Consider the following 22,222-nt stretch of genomic DNA (forward strand, 5'->3'; position numbering starts at 1 on the left):
ATTCACCAAATTAACAAGAAAGAAACTTAGCACATATATGAACTCACCTACATGTACCACATTCACGTAGACATACCTGTACCCATGAATGTGTGCATTTACATGTGTGTGTGTGTGTGTGTGTGTGTGTGTGTGTGTGTGTGTATGAGTTTTCAGGTATTTTTGTGAGCATTCTTTGAGTCTGTTCTCTTGCTGGCCTTAAACTAGTGATCCTGTTGAGGCTGGGGTTACAGTGTGTACCAGCACACTCGCCTGCACCTGCAAAGGCATGCAACAGTTAAGCTGTCCTAGCTTTGGGTGTTACTAGTTTACAAAGTAAAGCTGAAAGTGAAGGAGAAACAGACCTTGTCCATGAGAACCACTCACAACAAAAAGGGACAGCTCTCAGCTTTACCTCTGTGCCTGTCGTCTTCAGCAACCATCCTCTCGAAGACAACTGTTACCACCTGTCGGACTGTAGCAGCAGCCGTATTATTTGTAATATTGTCCTTTGTGAAGTGGAGTCGAAAACAAAGAACTATTGCCTAGAAAAAAGATTCCTTAGCATGAAGTAAAACTGAAGAGCAGAATCTATCAGACGAAAGAAACTACAAGTCAAATAATTTGCTTCAATCAGACATGAAAAGTTCCATCATTTTATAAAATGAAACTTCAAAAATCCTCAGATTTCAAAATAGTTCAGTCTCAGTAAATACATAGCTACATAAGATTAGCTAAACAGTTCAAAATACATTTTTACAAATATACTTCATTTAATGTTTATGAGTGTGTCATGTTTTATTTTCCCAGAATGACTTGCTTTAAAAATAGCAAGTATTCATGTTTGTTGTATCACTAAATGCTTAGAAAAGCATTATATAACTTGCTAAAAATATAAATAAAATATACTATTATTAGAAAAGTGTGACACTTTTCTCTTTAAAAAACAACTTTATTAATAAGAAAATGTATATGCTGAGTTGTACTACTTAAAGGCATATAATCCCATGAGTTCTGCCTGCTCCATAGGATGTGGTCATGGAGCACACCGATGGGATGGAGCACACCACGGGGATGGAGCACACCACGGGGATGGAGCACACCACGGGGATGGAGCACACCACGGGGATGGAACACACCACAGGGATGGAGCACACCACGGGGATGGAGCACACCACGGGGATGGAGCACACCGATGGGATGGAGCACACCGATGGGATGGAACACACCACAGGGATGGAGCACACCACGGGGATGGAGCACACCACGGGGATGGAGCACACCACGGGGATGGAGCACACCACGGGGATGGAGCACACCGATGGGATGGAACACACCACGGGGATGGAGCACACCGATGGGATGGAACACACCACGGGGATGGAGCACACCACGGGGATGGAGCACACCACGGGGATGGAGCACACCACGGGGATGGAGCACACCACGGGGATGGAGCACACCACGGGGATGGAGCACACCACGGGGATGGAGCACACCACGGGGATGGAGCACACCACGGGGATGGAGCACACCACGGGGATGGAGCACACCACGGGGATGGAGCACACCACGGGGATGGAGCACACCACGGGGATGGAGCACACCATGGGAATGAAGCACACCACGGGGATGGAGCACACCGAGGGGATGGAGCACACCACGGGGATGGAGCACACCACGGGGATGGAGCACACCACGGGGATGGAGCACACCACAGGGATGGAGCACACCACAGGGATGGAGCACACCACGGGGATGAAGCACACCACGGGGATGGAGCACACCACAGGGATGGAGCACACCACGGGGATGGAGCACACCACAAGGATGGAACACACCGAGGGGATGGAGCACACCACGGGGATGGAGCACACCACGGGGATGGAGCACACCACGGGGATGGAACACACCACGGGGATGGAACACACCACGGGGATGGAACACACCACGGGGATGGAACACACCACGGGGATGGAACACACCACGGGGATGGAGCACACCACAGGGATGGAGCACACCACAGGGATGGAGCACACCACAGGGATGGAGCACACCACAGGGATGGTACACTTCTGTCACTCTAGAGCGTTTCCTCACACACCTCTGCATCCACTTCCTCTCCTAAACTATGGAAACTGTCTCATTTTTTTTCACTACTGATCACTCAGCATTTTCTACAATTTTATATAAAAGATTCATTCATTACAATTTGTATCTGGCTTCTTTCACTTAGAACGTATGCATGGAATTTGTGTGTGCTGTCCTGTGTATCGGTGTGAGTTCCCTTTCTGTTGCTGGGGAGACTGCATGGTGTGGCTATATAACCATCTCTGTAGATGGACATCTGGAGAGTTTTCAGTTTGGTGCTCCTCTAAGTAGGGCTGCTGTGAACACTCATATACAATTCTCTATGGAGACATTCCTTCACTAGGAATGGCAGGGCTAGGTCACAGGGTAATCAAGTTAACTGTTAAAGAAATGCCAGCTTCCTAAAGGACATCTACAGTGTTGTCATTCTGGATGTGTGTGGATTCAGAGCCATGCCAACCACAGCACTATGTGATGGTGGCATCTGTAATGGTCGGCTGCTTTAACCAGCAGAGACAGACAGCACTGTGATTTTAGCTCTCCTTTCACTAGCCTCTTCCCACACATCCGCTGTCACTGAGCAACGCAATTCCTGAAGTGTCTTTAGAGTCATTTGTCAATTCTTCATGTGATAATTTTGTCCTGGAAAATAATACTTTAAACAGTTCTTTAGAAGCATATGTGTGTCCTTTGTCAGATAGCTGCAACTGTTTTCTTCTACCCTGTGACTTATTTTATGGTTCATGGACCATAAAATCCGAGCTCTATGTCTGCAATTGTTTTCCTCTACCCTGTGACTTATTTTATGGTTCATAAAGCATAAAATTCAAGCTCTAAGAAATGGTTGTATACACCAGTATTATAAAGATCTTCTAAAAGTTTAGTAGTTTAAAACAGTTACCACTCTCAGAAGAAATACAAAATTCTGTGCCTTATCAACTCATCAATGTTTTTAAAAGAAGTATTTTTCATTTTATGTTTGAGTGCTTTGCCTTCATGGAAGAACACTGCCTACATTCCTGGTGCCTGAGGAAGCCAGAAGGGGTGCTGGATACCAAACCCAGATCCTCTGCAAAAGGAACTAGTATGCTTTTAGTCTGTTTGGTTTTTCAAGACGGGGTTTCTCTGTGTAGTCCTGGCTGTCCTAGAACTCACTCTGTAGAACAGGCAGGCCTTGAACTTGAGATCCACCTGCCTCTGCCTCCCAAGTGCTGGGACTGAATGCATGAGCTTCCACTAGTACTTTTAACCACTGAGCCATCTCTCCAGTGCGCTTACATTCAGTTATTAAGTGGCATGCCCTTAAAAGAAAAATTACTCTACATTTCAACTTTTAAAAAGTGTATTATGTTGTTATACAGAAGCTTTTATGTTGATCAATTTTGTATTATACCTTTGTACTTGAATTTTATTAGCAAATACTTCATTTTCAACTAGGTGTCATACTAAAATCAATTCTCTAATTCCTCCTTTTTGTATGTGTGTGTGTATATGTGAGTGTTTGAGTTCAGGTACCCACAGTGTGCACTGGGTGTGAAAGCCAGTACCCTCCACCTTGTTTGTGAGACTGGGCCTCTCACTGGAACCTGCCTCCTAGTCTAGACTGGCTTTCAATGATCCTCAGTGTGCTGGTCAGTGTTTGTAACTTAAAACAAGCTAGAATAGCCTAGAGAGAAGAAACCTCCGTTGAGGAGCTGCCTCCGTAGACTGGCCTGTGGGCACGTCTGTGGGGCAGCTTCTTGATTAATGGCTGGTTTGTAGGTTCTAGCCCACTGGGGGTGGGTTGTTTAAGAAAGCTGAGCAAGCCAGTGGACAGCACTCCTCCATGGTCTTTTTCAGGTCCTGCCTCAAGTCCATCCTTTCCACGCCACACTGCTTTTAGTCATGGAGTTTATCATGCCAAAAGGAACCTACTTAGGACCCCGAGGGATCCTCCTGTCTGTTTCCACACTGATTCATGGGCTGGCACAGCCCTGGTACTGCCCTTTGCACGTGGGTACTGAGGATGTACCTCAGGTCCCCACGCTGGTACGGTAGACGCTTTGCTGACTGAACCATCTTCATGCACCAGTTCTTTTTTAGTATGTCAATGTAACATTTTATAAGTTTAAATACATTTATTACAACAATAATTGGGTATCAAGAATCCAGATGGAACTGCAAGCAAACACTCCACTTAGCAGGCAGGGCCTGGAAGAATGGAAGAGCTGTTATGCTCTGACACCAGGGTAACATCTAGAAAGGATGAACACACAGGCCACTTGAGATACTATGCATAGTGAGACGGTAGACATCTCTCTTTTATCAGCTATCCTTTCTTAAAAGTACAAACATTATGAAACAAAATTGGCCATGGTGGCGCACGCCTTACTCCCAGCACTCGGGAGGCAGAGGCAAGTAGATTTCTGAGTTTGAGGCTAGCCTGGTCTAAATAGCAAGTTCCAGGCCAACCAAGGCCACATATTGAGACTTTGTCCTAAAATTCAAACAAACAAACAAAGCTCCAAACACTCCTAGAGAATAAACCATAAGCTGAGGACTGTATTTGCTGCTTTCCGATCTACAGAAATAGTTCATGATTTTAAAACTATGTAACAGAACAACTTTTTTTCTTTTTTGGTTTTTTGGTTTTTTTGGAGACAGGGTTTCTTCTCTGTGTAGCCCTGGCTGTCCTGGAACTCACTCTGTAGACCAGGCTGGCCTTGAACTCAGAAATCTGCCTGCCTCTGCCTCCCAAGTGCTGGGATCAAAGGCGTGCGCCACCACCGCCTGGCCAGAACAACTATTAATATTCCAAAGAGGACGGGAGAATGGAAGAAAGTAAAAACTAGCTATGAAACCTCATGTGGTATAAGTGCTCAAAGAAGGGTTCTGGCCATGTAAGAGAGGCTTGAACTGTTTGATTTCCTTACGTAATGCATAGAGGTAGCTTCAAAGCAGGAGAACTGAGGAGCAAGCATACAGAAATACCCAAGTTGACACGATGAAGGCATCCCTTCCTCTCACATCCCTTCTCTACCCTGCTCTACAGCCCAGCCATCACAGGTAAACTCAGCAGCAGCCACAGGCTGGGTAAGCAGCCTAAGGGATGTCCTCTCATCGGGAGGAACTAACTAACAAGGTTGACCGCCACAGTAACTGTAGAGAAGTGCAGTGCTCTTCGTTCCAATGGCTCTCAGCACCTATCTTTAATCAGCTTATCCAAACACTACCTCAAAGCATTTACAAACACCAATTAAATATGTTTCTTACCTTGGAAAGCGCCTCGTCATGAACTACCGTGTTGGTCGTTAAGAGGACAAGAACTGTTTGAAGCAGCTTGAGCTCTTCAAGGCTGTTCTCCATGAGCTGCCAAAGCATGTTAATTATGTTTCCAGCAGCAGTCTGTGAAGCAGAAGACGGAACACAAAATCAATGCAAATCTGAGGGATGATAGTCAGTCACAGGAATATTGTTTATTTTCCACCATCAAATTAGATACAAACAAAATACACTAATGAGTAACTATCAATTCAGATAAACTACACTTTAAAATGTGAATTATATTGTGTAACTATTCTATGACACTGAAACTTGATTTTAAAATCAGTGCCTGTACTATGAACTATACACAAGTAACTCAATGGAATGCAGTTAATCTTTAATGTTAGCTTCATTCTTTAAGTTATTCTTCTTTCATAAAACTGCCTCACAGGAGAGATCAGATGAGCCTCAAGCTTCCCATGAATGCTACTGATGTTGACTGTTAACAAGCAATTCAGATAAAATCTTCAACCTACCTCGGACACCACTTCGTGTGACATGAGTCTCTGGATGGCGGCCAAACACAGCTGAGTGATCTTTGGTTCCTTGGTTCCACACCCCATTAGGAAAGGCTGCACAACTTCTGAGCTGTTCTCCTTCAGTGCTTTATTCAGAAAACATATCAGGTGACTTACTGGATCTATTCGTAAGAAGGAGTGTTTGTCTACACACTGAGAACCTATGACAATTCTTTTAATGTAAATATCCAAATAGAAACAAGTAGTAAGAATTCAGGCAATTCAGATGTACAGTCTTTACCTCAACTATAGGCATCCCAGGCTTTCTAACATGGGATTCTGGGTCTTCCCATCTGCTACATACTCTTTGAGAACATGGATTCTTAAAAGTTCAGAAATTAACATTTCTTCATGTTACACATGAGTAAAATAAACAAGAGTTCATATCATAGAGCAGAAAGTGGTTCAAGTCATATGTATATCATGCCCTCCATAGTTCAGAGGTGCCCTACATTATTTTTATATGCTGTGAATTATTTTTATAACACTAATTTCTTTAGGAAATAAACACAATTCTTAGGCAACAATAGCAATCTTCCTGTTATTATGGAAAGAACATTTTAAATTAACTACTAAACACACAAACTTTTATTGCAAACCTTAATTTAATTTCTACCAACTCTAGAAGTTTTAAAGTAGTAATAATAATTAATTTAATTGAACAATTAATTTATAACATAAAATTTAAAAATTGCTTAAAGGCAAAAAATAAATAACACAAGTTTGTCGCCTTTAGATTTCTAAATAAATAGCATCGAATTTTAAGGGAACATTAAACTTAGGAATCTGATAGCCATTTTCAAGAAAATAAAACTCATTATTTAACTACATGTATATCTGAATCAGAAAATGTTTTTTCAGAAGAACTTGAAAGAAAACCATTCATAATCACCACAGAAAGTAAAAACAAAACAAAACAAAAAAAATCACCTCAGCCATTGTTTCCTTCTTACTGTGTTTACAATACCAGATATGAATTTCCTCTTAGGGAACAGGCCTCAAATCGAATCAGAGAACAGCTGATTTTACCCATAACACTTTTGCCCAGACAGGTGTATCTTGCCTGGAAGACTGGCACTGTAGACTCTAGGAGTCACAGGGGAGAGGGTGTGATACATATATGCCATTTAAAGGTGAGCATGTCACAGTTACTCATTTTCTGTACTCTGACCATCTGTGGCCCTCCATATTCATTTACTTACAAATTTCATAATTTTATTTTTCTTTACAATTGAACAAAATTCCACTGTGTATTATATACCACAATTTTATTATCTATTTTGGGCTGTATCAGTGAATTTAGCTCCTACTGATGAGCTGATCTGTCACAATGCTAAACAATCTTCTAAATATTTGTGTTTATAACCATAGACAAATGCTACTCACTCCCAGCCTCTCTATGCAGAAGACGGGAGGAAACAATATGGAATATAGGGAGAAGGACTGTGAAATGCTGTCTCTGGGCGTGACACAGCCAGTACAGGTGAGACCACACAGCATCCATGGCACCTACAAGAGCCCACAAAAACTGGACTTGTCAAAAGTCAAGCACAGGTCAGGGAGGGGGTGCACATGCCCCTACCCCTCCCTGTTGAAGTACTGGCCACTGATGTGTTCTGAAGGAGAGACAGTAATTATTGTTCATTGGGTACCAAGTTCCAAGTCCACCGTCACACAGACAATTTTAGTTTAAAAAAAAAAATACACATATGCATGCATGCATGCATGCACGGATGCACGTACATACGTGTGCAAGACATGCAAGACATGACTGAAAGGAAACTGAAGGGAGGTGGAGAGGTTTATAGTAAGTAACTACAATGCACTTCACACATGTGTGACATTAAAGTGTAAAATGAGTGTTTTTTAAATTTTGGTATTGAATATTTAAATCTACTTTCTGCCTTCCAAAGTACACACTATGGAGTGATAAACAAAGACTACAACTTCCAACGATATTCTCTATAGAGCCCCTCACTGGAATATCATAAATTACTAATTTAGCCCAGCTTAGAGAAGGGAATCACACTGCAAAAGAGTAACAGAGCCCTAAGGCTTTCTCTCCTATTTCTCTCCTGACTTTCTTGGGCATGGAAGTTATAACTCAAACCTGGAGACAATAATTTCACAACACTGCAAAAATATCAAAGTATGCAATTAAAATATGATTTTTGAACTGATATAATTCTGTATATTATAAAATCATAATGAAATAAATTAGAAATTAGTAGCAAGAGAAATCATAGAAAAGCTACAAATGTTTAGATATCAAACAACACATTCTTAATGGCCAGTGGGTAATTAAAATAATCAGGAGCAAAATTTTCCTATAATCAAATGCAACTGATAGTACAAGTTATTAGAGATGCAAAAAGTAAACACAAAAATAAAAGAAAACAAAACAACCAGCACCACAATAGCAAAGACAGCAGTTGTGACTGGAAGTTTATAGTTATGAACGCTTACATTTTAACAACACAAAGATTTCAAAAAACTGAACTTCAGGGTCCTAGATAAACAACCGAAACCCCAAAACAGAAGGTAGGAAGTAATAAAGTTTAGGGGAGAAGTTAATATAGAACCAACAAAGCAAAGAAAAACAGAAAGAAAAAAATACTAATAAACCCAGAGAAAAATGGAACATAAATACCAATGAAATCCAGAGCACTATTCAAGTATATTTTGAAAATACATCTTCCAATAAACTTGAAAATATTCAAGAAATGGATAAATTCCTAAGAGATATAACTTATGAAAATCAATTCAAGAATCTATAAAAAACTTAAGTGAATTTATAACAGATAACAAAACTGAAGTAGTAATAAAGAGTGTTGAAAAAGGAAAGCCTAAGACTGGACAGGACCAGGGCCACCTTCTATCAACCTTTATCAAAGAGCTAGCTAGCACCAGTGTTCTTCATGCTGACTCCTCAAGCAGAAAAGAGAAGAACAGTACCAAACTTACTCTGTAGCACAAGCATTATTCTGATACAAAACCAGGTAAGAACTTAACAAAAGCATGAGTTCAAACACTCTTGTCCTATTTCTCTGATGAACAGACAAGCCAAAGTTCTCAATAAAATACAAACCAAATTTGAGAAAGTGTTAAGAACATACATCATAATCAAATACACGTCATTCAAGATACAAAGATGACTCAACATGTATAATCGACAAGTTTAACAGAGCACATAAGTAGGTGTGAGGACAAGAATCAAGTGACTCTCTCAGCAGACACAGGAAGTCTTTGACAAGGCTGAGCATCCCTTTATGGTAGTCAGTGAAGAGCACAACACGTTCCAACACAAGTGAGGCCACTCGTTGTCCATGGCCATCTTACACATGACACTGTGCTACACGGGGAAGGGTGCGAGCAGCTCCTTTAAATAAGGAGGCAGGCCAGGATGCCCACTCTTTCCTTCCCATTCCTATCCAATCAATACAGTTCCAGAATCTTAGAGCCATAAACCATGAGAAAGAAATAAAAGGGACAAAATAGAAAAGATGTCAAAATATCCCTATTTGCACATGGCATCATCTTATTCTTAATACAAGACCCTAAATATCCCACCAGAAAGCTCCCAGATGTAGCAAGTGTGAGCGGTCTCAGCAGTTAAGATGTGTGCACACCTGACTTCCAGCTCCCTCCTTCCCACTGTGACTAAGTCCTCCTGGAATCCAAAGAACAGCAAATGGTTTGTTCTCTTCCTGTTCTTCCAAGCAGTGCTGGTCCTCAGGACCTGGCCCCTGAATCTCCTCCATGCCTGGCTGCCAACAGCTCTGCGTTTCTTCCAGTTACACTTCATCATGACATATCAGTTAGACTAGTGACACATGAACCTATTCTGACAAAGTTGGTCTTCACAAATGTCTGACACAACAATGATTTCCAGGAGACACCAGGGCCAGAGAGTGCCTGTAGTCCCTTTTCAGACTTTATGATCAGACAGCACTCTAAGTGTATACCCAAAAAACATTAGGCTGGTTCTGTGACATCATCTGCAGCCTACATTGAGGAAGGGCTCAAGGCTCATAGATAATATGATAAATAACAGCAACAGAAGGAACAAAATGCTGGCTCTAGCTTTAGACAGCATGCCATTTTAGAAGAGTCTTTGTCAGGGAACACATCCGTGAGGGAGCAGGCGAGCCAGTGGGACGCAGGACCACGGGAAGCAGAGGCTGCAGATGAAGCTCTGCAGCCATCTTTCTTCCTCCTGCGGCTCTCATGCAATGCTTCACTTCCAAGGACTCTGTGGCATGTGTGCTACAGGTGGTAAACACGTACACAACTGCAGAGATGGCTCAGCAGTTAAGACCCTCTTTCAGTTCCCAGTACCCACACGGAGGCTCACATCTGCCTGGAACTCTAGTTTCAGGAGATCCAGTGCTTACTCCTGGGCATCAGGCACACACATGGCACATATACAGAGATGCAGGTAAAATACTCACACACATAAAAGATATCACAAATACAAATATTGATACAACTACTAAAACAAACAGGTAAATTGTTTTTTATGTCACAAAAAAAATCTGAAGTACATTTGCTCATTGCTACTTAGAGACATTTGAAACTAACACAGACACAGATAATGATTAAGGTTTCACATATGCGTACTGACACTAGTTGAAAGCAGCCATGGTAAATGTAACCACTAGGGTTTGGGCTAAAGAGTTAGATATAGAACTTTTTAAGATTTACAACCTGATAGATTTCCCGGCTAAAAATATACATTAAAAAGCAGAATCTAACTTTTATGTTACACGTGCCTTCTCGAATTTTAGTAGCTTGTAATCTAGGATAATGAATCAGGTGTAGAGAGCAGTCAAGTGTGAGACTCAGGCATTTGGCTCTGTAACTGGAAATCTTCAGGCTGTCATCTCTGACTCTCCGTGTGGTACAGAAGGCGGAGGTAAAGGTGTGCGCTCTGGTCAGGCTGGCGTTACCTGGTACAGCCTTTCCACTCATGCCAGCCTTCATGACAGCAGAGAGGACAAAGAGAAGCAGACATAAGAGGGGATGCTGAGAAAGGAGCAGGTGTAAGGCAGAGGCTGATCCTGGAAGCTGCGCTGACCATCACTAAAGCGGGCGTGAGGATCGGCATCAAAGGTTCTAACTCTCACCCTAACTCCTCATGGCTTCTGAACACACAGAGACGTGTAAGAATTCACATCCTGGTTCACTGGAGTGTCCACAATTGTTTAGGAACTTTGATCATTGTTACAGGACCAAATTAGTATCCCATAATCTCACGGTTTATAAAAGAAAAAAGAAAGAAAAACTTCCTAGGGAATTAAAATATTAAAATCTTTCTCAGTATCAACTGTACTCTGAACTAACAAGGTAATTTAGAAACTACATACTGACCAGTTTAAAGCTTTGTAAGAGCCTTTGACTTTCAAAATGACAAGATATCAATGAAGTGTATATATGTAGGTATCAACTACTATAAATCCATCTTATAAACTGCTAGGGTAAGGCTGGAGAGATGGCTCAGCTGTTAAGAACATTGGCTGTTCTTTCAGAGGTCCTGAATTCAATTCCCAGCAACCACAAGGTGGCTCATAACCATCTGTAAGGGGATCTGACGCCCTCTTCAGGCATGTAGATGTATATGCAGCAAAAGTAAAAAAAAATAATAATAAAAAAACATGCTAGGACAAGTTTAAATGCTGATTTATCTCCTTAAATAAATGGCCTTAGAAAATATGTAACTTAAAGAATAAAGATCTGTGATGTGAAATATGGCTACCTATATTACAATGAAATCAACAGTGCAGCTACATATTAAAATGTTTTATTCCTTAAAATTTTTATTTATTTATAATTTTGTGTGCAGAGGGGTGTGCCTGTGCCACAGCACACGTGAGGAAGTGAGAAAACAATCTGCAATCGTTCGTTCTTTCCTCTCATCCTGTGGGTCTCAAACATCAAAGGGAAGTCCTCGGGCTTGGGGCAAGCACCATCACCCACTCAGTCATCTCAACGACTCTAAAATCTCTTATTCTTCCATAAGCTTAATTAACTAGAAATTTCACTCTGTACACAATACCAGAATCCATAGTGATTCTTTGAAGATCTTTTATCAACTATAAGAACAATGAAAAGTATTACTGAAGAATAATTAAGGGTTTGTTATGACACTACCAGCAAAGGTAAATATTTTACAATGATACTCTGATTCAAGTGTACTAAGTCTCCATGTTTGAAAGTCCAGGCCACAAGTTACCTTTAAACATGCACTTCCTCACAGAGGATGAGCAACCAGATCACCCAACATGCACCTCCCAAACCTCCTTGTCCACTGTTTCAGTCCCAAACACAGACCTTGGCTTTTACCCTCCTCCATACACACTTCCCTGCTGCGAAGTGCCATAAAAGTATCGTGTTTGATAAACAGTTAAGTAACAAGGAAGAAGCCATGGGAGAAAATTACGACTTAGGAAAATTAGCCTATTGGCCAATTTCCAGTCAAGCGGAGAAGCCTAAGGAAGATCCACTCTTGTCCAAGTCTTTATTTCATGTTGTAACGGGACGGCATCTCTAAATTAGAAACTCCTAATTTTTTAAGTTAAGTTTTATATACAGACTGTAATATTTAAGCTGTGTCGCCAAGCCTGCCTTTCTCCAGCACTGCTGGCCTGGAAGACTGATGGAGCTGACATACAGCAGGTCTGAGGATGGAAGCTGACATTGAGCATGAAGCACTTGGAGGAGAACTAGCGTGGAGCCCTGAAACACCATGGCGGCACACTGCAAACACCCCAGATTCGATCTGATCCTGCTGCTTAAGCAGGTACCTTAATCTGCTGAGCCAAGAAGACAGACAATATATTGTTCTCTAAGACTTCCAACTCCCAGCTCACCCATGCTCATTACTGAGCAAGGACAGAATGGACCAAGGAAGACAAAAGAGAAGACGGAGGAGAGCCAGTCAGAGAGCCCTTGGCAACCCCTCCTGAAAACCCAGTCCAACAAAGGCTAGCAAGCACAAAGCAAACAAAGCCCTTTGTTTTCTTGTTTTTCCATCTCGTGACTGTGGCCCTGGGTCCAGAACTCAAACTGTATGTCAGTGTACGTACACGTCCAGTGTCACTTCATCAACTGTCCATGTGTCACTAAAGATGTGCTAGGAACAAGCCTGTCAATCAACACAGCGAAGACAGTCAAGTGAATGCTCTCCATGGGTAAAGAGTGTCAGCTTAGTAGTGGTGGAGGAGAAAGCAAAGATGAGTAAGAAAATCCTGGACTGGAAGGAACTGGTTGCTTTAAGGGCTCTCATTTCAAGGACTTTTATAGCTTTCACCTCTGGGAAATACAATCAGTTCACAATTTAGGGACATTCACATGTTCTGTATCATAAATAACATACTCGGCTGCAGGAAGTAGATGCTCAAAAGAACTGATGGCTTTAAGAGTCTATTTAACTACTAGTAAAATCTTCAGTACTAATTGAATTCATATGCAAAAAAAAATTACCTGCCAAAATTTCAGTGTTTCTTGCAGCTATTGTTTTAACTTTTATTATTCCCGATTCAGCAGCCTGTAGGAACAAAAACAGAGAATAAAACTTATTATAAACAGAAATTACGTGTGAGAAATAAACACAAAATTAAAAGCACAGAGTTACTACCATGGTTATTTTGCAAACACTAGAGACCCAGTAGTGGCACACACACAACACATAACAGACCCCCGTCATCTGGGTTACTCACATGCACAGTGCACTGTGCCTGGTGTGTCGTGTGCTCTAAGGCATACCTGGAATGCCTGAACACTGTACAGAATTATATATTCAGAAAACAGAACAACAAACAAAACCCAACAAAAAGAACGAGACTCTTCTCTTTGCACACACCTCCCCTCTCTCTATGCATACTGCAAAGCCTCAAAATCAAGTGAAATTACTGTCACATACTAACCGGCCAATTCTATTTTTTCTTTTCTATATTTTAAAGATTTATTTTATTTATACGTAGGTTTGTGGGGAGCCATAGAGGCCAGAGGGAGCACTGGGTCAGGGAACAGGAGTTATAAGTGCTTGTGAGCCACCCAATGCGAGTGCTGCAGTCGAATGTCAAGTCACGAGTGCACACAGCACACACACACACACACGTGCATACACATGAGGGGGGGGTCGCATTATCTCTAAATTTAAGGAATCACCAGACTATTTGCTGCCTTAGACATTAAGACCTAACCCATCATTCCCCATTGTTTACAACTTGTGTTGCTAGAAAATTTTACTAAACATATTTATTTTTAAAATACATATATCAAAGTCCCCCAACCCCAACTGTCATCTTATTCATGCCACAGTAATGCTGGCACGGCCTACATAGTCTAGTGAAGTGGAAACTTGAGGGATCTTTGGAAAGTCGGTTGGATGGTATTTTGCTGGGACAAACACATGAAGGAACGTTTTGTTAAAGTGAGCACAGGTGTGAAAGGCTCAGGCAGACTCATGAAGGAACAATTATGCTGAAGCAGACACAGGAGAGAGGATGTTCTGCTAAAGCAAGCATGTGAAAGTTTACGTGATGAAGGATTCTATGCTAACAACATGCATGTATTGGTCCGCCTTGCATTGTGTGGTTGAGCTCCATTTCTCAGGACTCCACAGAGAGAAGGGCACCAAAAACCTTCCGGTGCTGTAGTTCTTCCATGTACTGGGCTGACCGGATACAGTGCAGAGGCAAGAACTGTGCTGAAGCAGGACACGTGGAGGACACATATTTGGAGGTTATGAACAGGTCTCCATGGAGTGGCAGAGGCAGAGCTTGGCTTGCTGGTACGGCTAATTGTGCAGTGCTCTAACTGCGCAGTGCTCGTGGGTCGCGTGTCCTTGCTGATGCTCACTTCCCTGAGAGAGGCACAGCCAAGAACTTCCGGCATCCCTCCTGGTCCCTGCTTCTGACTTGAACCAAGGCTGAGGCCTGGCTAGCCCTGTTATGTTGTGTCACTGCTGTTGCTAACCCGACTCTACAGAACTGGACTGCTGGTGTATCTGTGGTGTGTCTGCAAATGGATGGAGCTGCTGCTGCTGACCTGTGAACTGAACTGCTGATTTCCAGATAACACAGATGGGAGTTCCTCCAAAGAACCTTTCTAAACAGGTCCACTTCCCCATAGCCTTTCTTTCCCACTACCTCTGGTGGGTGGTGGGATAGAGTGGAGGTTAAAGCATTTAAAAACCAAGTTTCTACGCACAAAGGCATGGAAGTGCGAGGAAAGTCAAAGGCTTAAAGGGTTCGTGAAGAAAGGATTTCTTGCTTGGTATGGAGGCTAACCTTACTCTCACTAAGCAGGAAGAAGGAGGCAGGAAGGGCGCCCTGCTGAGCCAGGTTAGGCTGTAAGTGAAACACTAGCACAAAGCTCAAACAGCTCAGCTCAGCACAGCAGTTAAGAGCACTGGCTACTCTTTCAGAGGACCTGGGTTCAACAAAACCCATAACTTCAGCTTCGGGGGATTTAACAGCCTCTTCTGGCCTCCATGGAAATACATACACATGGTGCACAGACAAACATGTAGGCAAAACACCCACACATATAAAAGTAAACAGATCTTTTATAATTTTAATAAAAAAATTAAAGTTTTTCCTATGATCACTCACTGTATAAATCAACTGTAAACACAGTTAATTTTTCTCCTGAGTTCAGTAAGAGTCAGGGAAAAGTTGCCAGTTCAGGAAGACCTGAATAGATGATGCGGGTATGTCTTTGAGGGCACTGAGAGATGGGAAGACAGAGGAAGTCTTTCACACCCTGCTGCATTCCTCACACTTGACATGAGTCTCTTTCAGTCACTGTACTTCTCCAGTTCCTTTCCAGAACCACCCAGAAGAGCCTGGCATCATTCTGACTCCAAAAACTCTTCCTGACCAATCCCATAATTTTATTTTAAAGATTTTTCAAAATGCTTAAGAATCCTAAATTATATCTCTGTTCTTGACCCATATCCTAAACAGCATGACTTAATCAACTTGAGTGTTTATACTTAAGTTCAAGACAATAAATAAACAAATAAATAAGCCGCCATCTTCCTCTACTCTGAACTGCCACCTCCTTAGCCAGTAAACCGTGTTTCATCTGCTCAAATCCTTGTTTACTTCTGAACAGTAGCATTACCCATCTGCCCTCTAACCATGCACGTGAGCATCTTCATCCCACAAATTCCAACTATAATCACAAAGTCTGTTTCATTAAGACATCTTGGAGTTTTTCCTCTTACTTCCACACGTCAGTTCAAATTTATTTTCCCTATCTATCATGTCCTTCATATTCAATGCCTTAACTGTCAACGGGCCGCTTGTGTCCACCTTATTAGCATATCTCAGAACTATGGGCTGTGGGGTAGGAGGCTGGCAGTGTGCTGCCTAGCATACATGTTCTCGGGTTCAATACATAACACTGCAAATGAATGAATGAGCAAACAGACAAACGAAGTGTTTCTCAAAACTAAGTAGTGTAGGGAAATCTTCTAAAAAGAAAAATTCACTAGAACTGCGGCATCCCTGACAAACTAAGTATATATAGACACAGCAAAGAACACCCTCTCTGGGTTGGAGGTTTAATTTAGTCACAGTGTACTTCCTATTCTGCAGGAAGCACTGAAGTAGGGAAGCAGGCAAACAAAACAAACAACAGGAAACAAAGAAGAAACTCTATATTTCTTACAATTACAACATTTACACAGTCACAAATGCAAACCCCAAATCTCACATGAGAAAATGGGGAAGAAAAAGAAAGCCAGTAAGGACAGGGAGCCGCAGGAGAGCAAAGACAGCCATACACATAACATAAGCAACGTGATGCAACCAGTAACAAGACAAAGGAACAGGGCTGTTCGCAGAGGGTGTCAGTGACAACACGTCTATCAGAACTATGCGGAAGATATTCTGGTAGGTGTTACACAGGCTGATGGAAACCAGAGTAGATGACACAGATAACCACTGGCATCATGCTAAGACCAAAAGCAAGGGCAGCGGCAACATGCAGGGAAGAGTATGAGGAAAGCATTGGAGACAAACCAGGATATGCTCACACATAAACAACAGGACCCCTGAGAGAGGAGACACACTAACAGTGTGCTACAAAACTCAAACTGAGAAAGCTTTAAGGCAGAAGGAACAGTCGACAGCCCTAAGTACTGATGTGATCAGACAGTGGTAACAGGGAGACATCTGCAGGATGCTATTACAGGAAGAGGAGAAGACTTACAGCCAGTCCCTCCACATTCCAGCTTCACCATCTTACTGGCACCTCTGAACCTCCTCATGTGTAAAATGAAGTACTGATTTATCTCATTCTCTTCTTCTTTCAGACGGTGTCTTGATATGTAGATCAGGCTGGCCTCAAACTCAGAGACCTGACTACTCTGCCTCCCAAGTGCTGTGGGTGATACCACACTTGCCTTCTTTTTCTTCTGAGATAGAGTCTTGTCATGTAGCTTAGTCTGGTATGGAACCTGAGATCCTTTTGCCTCAGCCTTCTATGTGGCAGGTTCTAGGTCTGCCTAGCCATAAAATATTTAAAGTAGAATGTTAAAAGATGCAAAGTTTCCTACACTGTTGTAAAGGTTATATTTTATTCTGTCAAGTTAACTTCATGAAAATAAAGGTAGTTTCTATTTTCGTTAAGTTTTTTGCCATGTTTTACTCTATTTTTTTTTTTCTTTTGGTTTTTCAAGACAGGGTTTCTCTGTGTAGCCCTGGCTGTCCTGGAACTCACTCTGTAGACCAGGCTGGCCTCGAACTCAGAAATCCACCTGCCTCTGCCTCCCAAGTGCTGGGATTAAAGGCGAGCGCCACCAATGCCGGGCTTCCATGTTTTACTTTTAAAAGATTAATAAGCTTGTCTAGACTAACAGTACAAACCTGCTTTGTACTTGGTTAAAAGTAAGCCACCTCAGAGAAAAGAGAGAAAAAGACTCAAGATGATTTGAAGTCACAGTGTCTTTTATTTCTATGTCATCAAAGCACAATGCCATGAAGTGATCGATACAATGCAAATACTTATGTGTTTGTCTCTGTTCTTATGATTTCAATACATAAAACAAGGATTTATTCTATTGCACTCATGAAAGAATGACCACCCACCAAGGAGAATAACAGTACTACATTATAAACTTCTACACTAAAACAGCTTTCCACTAAGCACAGCTACATTATCCAGCCTCTACTCTTCACTGTCCTGAAAATGAGGTCTGAATCCACACACAGAGCCAAGAACCTTAGCCTCAGAGCCCTAATAAAAAAACAGACAGAGAACCCTGCTGTGGCAAAGAAGGCATTCTGTCACCAGGTCTTCAGCAGCCACCATTAACAGAGAACCAAAGCTCTACCATGGGGAACCTCTGATGTAGGCAAAAACTCTGCCAAGGCGCCAACTGATAACAGAAAGCTTCCAAGTACACTGCCTGGAACCACTGCTTGTTATTTATGCCTTACTGATTCAAGATTCTTGATAGCAAGAGAGACGGGACCTGCGGGATGGCCCTGTAGTAAAGGTGCTTATCACCAGGTGTGACAGTGTGAGTCTGCCTGTATGTGGATCTCATGTGCCCGGTGCCAGTGAAGGCCAGACAAAGGCATCCGGTCCTCTTAGAGTTACAGAGTTTAGAGCACCATATGAGCGCTGGGAATCAACCCAGGTTCTCTGGAAGAGCAGGCAGTGCCCTTAACCACTGAGTCATCTGTCCAGCCCCAGTAAGAATTTTTCATTCAGCAAATCCTTATGGAACATGTACCACATACAAAATCGTAGATTAGAGACATCACTTCAAAGACAGGAAGCAATTACTGAGTAGCTATCTGGGCAGTGATCTAGTAGAAACTAAGGAGCTTTAATCAGAGTTCCTGGATTAGGAATGGAGTGAGTTCTAGAACTTTGTAAGTTACCTGTTGGAAGAGTGTTTTTTTCCCAATTAAAATATCACAGAAGGTAATTATTAAATTCTAAGGTTAAAGCACAGAGGATCCACAGCTCTTACCGCGATTTACTAGGACTGTGAACAGTTCTATAAATTACTGCTAAGACTACAGTAGGATTTGATGTTTTCTAAGTGACTTTTTACAGTAAAAATTACCTTTCTGTCTTTGTAGGGTGTGTGTGTGTGTGTGTGTGTGTGTGTGTGTGTGTGTGAGAGAGAGAGAGAGAGAGAGAGAGAGAGAGAGAGAGAGAGAAAGCACACATGTGCAGAAGTAGGGATAGTTCAACAGGATCGAGAGGAAGTGGGGGGAGAGAGAGAGAGAGAGAGAGCGCGCACATGTGCACAAGTGGAAGTAGTCCAACAGGGTCCCACTCTGTAGCCCCAGGCTGGCCTCAGACTCATATCCACCCTCTTGCCTCATCATCCTGGGAGCTTGAATTACAGGTGTGAACCATCGTACCTGGTAACACAGCCTAATTCTTTAAAATTATCTGCTATTACTTTCAACAGACAGATAATAGACAACAAAGAAAATCAATGCCAAAGCAAATTAGTAGTTCTCTGAAATAAAACATAGTATCTTCCTCAAAGTGATACCTATGGTCTCTATCCTGGGTAGAAGCTCAATAAAGAAACTGGAATTCGCTGAAAACAGGTGGAAGCAAGGCACTCACAGAAAACTTCAAGATTCCTGAGAAGTCTACATTCTAAATTTCACTAGTCGAGTTCTGATTAGAAAACTTTTTACAGTAAGCATAAAAATAGTTGTAAGTGGAAAACTATCAACTCACCTTGTAACTTTTAATAGGAAATAGTATGTTAAATTGCAGGTATACTAAACTATATTAACTAGGAAATAAAATTAACTATTTTTACATATCTTTGAACTACATTATTTTTAAATTTTTTTTAGATTTATTCACTTTTATTTGTATGGGTGTTTTGCTTGTATGTATGCCTGTACAGCACATGTGTGCCTGGTGTCTTCAGAGGCTAGAAGAAGGGGATCTGATCTTTTGAAACTGGAATTATACAAGGTTGCCAGACACCATGTAGGTGCTGAGAATTGAACAAGTGACTTCTGGAAGAGCAACAAGTGCTCTTAACTGCCAAGCCTGCCTCCTTAATTGCATTATTTTTAAAATGTGAAAGGGCAGTTTTTAAAATATTTCAACAAAAAATGGAATCTTAAGAGAAAAAAAGTCAGATATTAGTGATTAAAATAAAATTTTCAACTCAGTATCTGGAAATTTTTATTAGCATATATTGAGATTCCTGATACTTTTCCTGTGAGCCACCACCGTGACCACCACCACCACCACCATCATCAGTTTTTGAAACAAGGTCTCTTTATATAGCCCTGGCTGTCCTGGTGTCCACTAACTCACTGAGATCCGCTTGCATCTGAGTACTGGGACTAAAAGTTTGGCCACCTATACTGGTACCACATTTTAACCCAATTTACAGCTGAAAAAACAAACCTTATGTACCCAAGAGGCTATACTCAGGTGCATTCGTTTTGTGAAAAATCCTACTAGAATACGGCCTGTGGAGGGTTTAACATAGTTATCATAGGCCTTGACCAGTTGCTGTAATCTAGGTGCTCTAGTTTATCACGACGATGAGACTGAGAGTTAGGCTGAATAACACAGGCCAGAAGGAAATGTTTCCAGGCGAGTGATATCCATGCACTACGCACACGTATGTATGGAGTACAGATTCCGCTACAGAGGTGGATATTCATTTTTTAGGTGCAATACACCTGACTCGAGTTACTAAATCGGCTCACTCAAGGAACTTCATTCCGAAATAAACATGACAAGAGAACGGAAGAAATCAAATCCCCTTGGAACCCTCCAAGGAACTCTACAAACAGCCTTTGTGGAACAATCACCGACTTAAAGCTAACTGGCGGAATGAAAATTAGTATAGGGCTGGGGAATCGAGGATGCCGGTCTACTAGGACCAGGGAGAGCTCGCGACGCTCCCCCTGATCCCCCTGACGTCGTCTGAGGCATACCTCCTTGACAGGTGGGAACTTCTTCTTGCATTCCAGTGACAAGGCCCGCAGGTCGCTCTGCATATTCTCCAGCAGTTTCTTGACAGCCTCGGGGCTGTTGGTGCAGGACATGGTCCCCCAGGTCCCAGCCGATCTAGGACCGGCACTACCAAGCAGGCACTGTCAGCTGCTTGCACGGCCGGCAGCGAGCCGGCGGCTCCTCAGCCTTCCGCAGCCGGAGCCCGGGGTTCGGCGGGCACACGGCCGGAGCTGGGCTGCGTCCCCCGAGGTGTGCCCGAGCTCCCCCGCGGCCGCCCCGCACCGCCGCCGGCTGCTCGCCGAGACCTGCCCGCAACCGTGCAGCCCCACCAGGCTCCACCGGCGCCGACCCAGGAGTCCACCAGGCAGGCAGGTCCCTACCGCTGCCGCGGGGCCCGGCCACGGCGGGCGTCACCGGCCGAGCTGGCCACAAGCTTCAGCGATGCCCGCCCCGGGTGCCCAGACTCGCCGACGCCATTAGCCGAGTCGCCCACAATTCCGAGCGCGGCCCGGACACGTCAGCCGCACTTCCGGGCTCCGGGCCCCGCCCCCGTCCGGGCCAATCCGGAGGCGAGTCTCTGGAGGGGCGGGGCTGAGCGAGAAGCCCGGACAAGCTCCAGCTGGGCAGTGCGGGGCCCCGCCCCCGCCGTCCACGCAGGTAGCCCGCACATCTGCGCAGGCGCGGCCTGCTTCCTTTTCGCTGGCTGGTAACCTGTGGGTGATCGGGGTTCCTCCCTCCGTGTGTTTGTGTTCCATTCGCTTATGCTATAAATATTTGCTTTTTTTTAAATAATGAACTTGTCTTGACCCTCACTTCTGCCTCCTTGAGCCCGGCCCCCACCCCCGGACCATAACAAAAATCAGCGTCTTGCTCCTACCTCCCCGGCCTGAGGACCTAAATGACAATCTTTCTGCGGAGTTGTACAAATCGCCTTTGGCTTATTTTACTGCGGAGTAGTCCCTTATTTTTCTTATCTGTTATAAGACTCCTCCCGCTCCCCTCCTTGCCACCCCCTTCCCGCCTTCTACCAATTGTTTTTCCTCGCTGACAGTTCCCTTTTATGCTTTTATTTTGCTTTGTTTCTGTTATTTCCACGCTCCACCACCACCCCCGCCCCCACCTCCTAGACTGATACCCGGAACATACTAGGTAATTGAGGCTCAAATAAGGAACCAGTTCATTAGATCAGAAGTGCCAAATAGATGTAAAGCAAAAGCTAACATGAGCTTTTTCAATGATCCTGGTTCCTCTCTGTTTACCCAAGACATTTCTCTGTTGTAAAATAAGCAGGAAGCAAAAATAATTTCAGGTTATTGTTCTGATGAGCACAGCCAGCCTGTGTGGATTGAAGTTGAAAG

The 22,222-nt window shown here is 43.0% G+C and overlaps 1 protein-coding gene across 3 annotated transcripts in view; it reads right to left on the minus strand.

Annotated features, from left to right (window-relative positions):
• Mon2 (MON2 regulator of endosome-to-Golgi trafficking) overlaps positions 1-21,355 on the minus strand; it is a 74,370-nt gene extending 53,015 nt beyond the window's left edge. For 2 of the 3 annotated variants that reach the window (XR_013106402.1, XM_076920371.1), the window contains exons 1-5: positions 20,846-21,106; positions 13,374-13,437; positions 5,850-5,977; positions 5,323-5,454; positions 395-524 (exon numbers count right to left, since the gene is read on the minus strand). Coding sequence is in view for 2 of the 3 variants with exons in the window: in XM_076920371.1 (XP_076776486.1) it covers positions 395-524; positions 5,323-5,454; positions 5,850-5,977; positions 13,374-13,437; positions 20,846-20,956 (565 nt within the window). In the remaining variant the exon portion in view is untranslated. Of the gene's footprint in view, positions 1-394; positions 525-5,322; positions 5,455-5,849; positions 5,978-13,373; positions 13,438-20,845 lie in introns of all 3 variants that reach the window. The other variant, XM_076920372.1, reaches the window with a different exon arrangement.
• Between the last annotated feature and the right edge of the window lie 867 nt (positions 21,356-22,222).

The sequence above is a fragment of the Arvicanthis niloticus genome, chromosome 22 (assembly GCF_011762505.2).
Source record: "Arvicanthis niloticus isolate mArvNil1 chromosome 22, mArvNil1.pat.X, whole genome shotgun sequence".
Classification (NCBI taxonomy): domain Eukaryota; kingdom Metazoa; phylum Chordata; class Mammalia; order Rodentia; family Muridae; genus Arvicanthis; species Arvicanthis niloticus.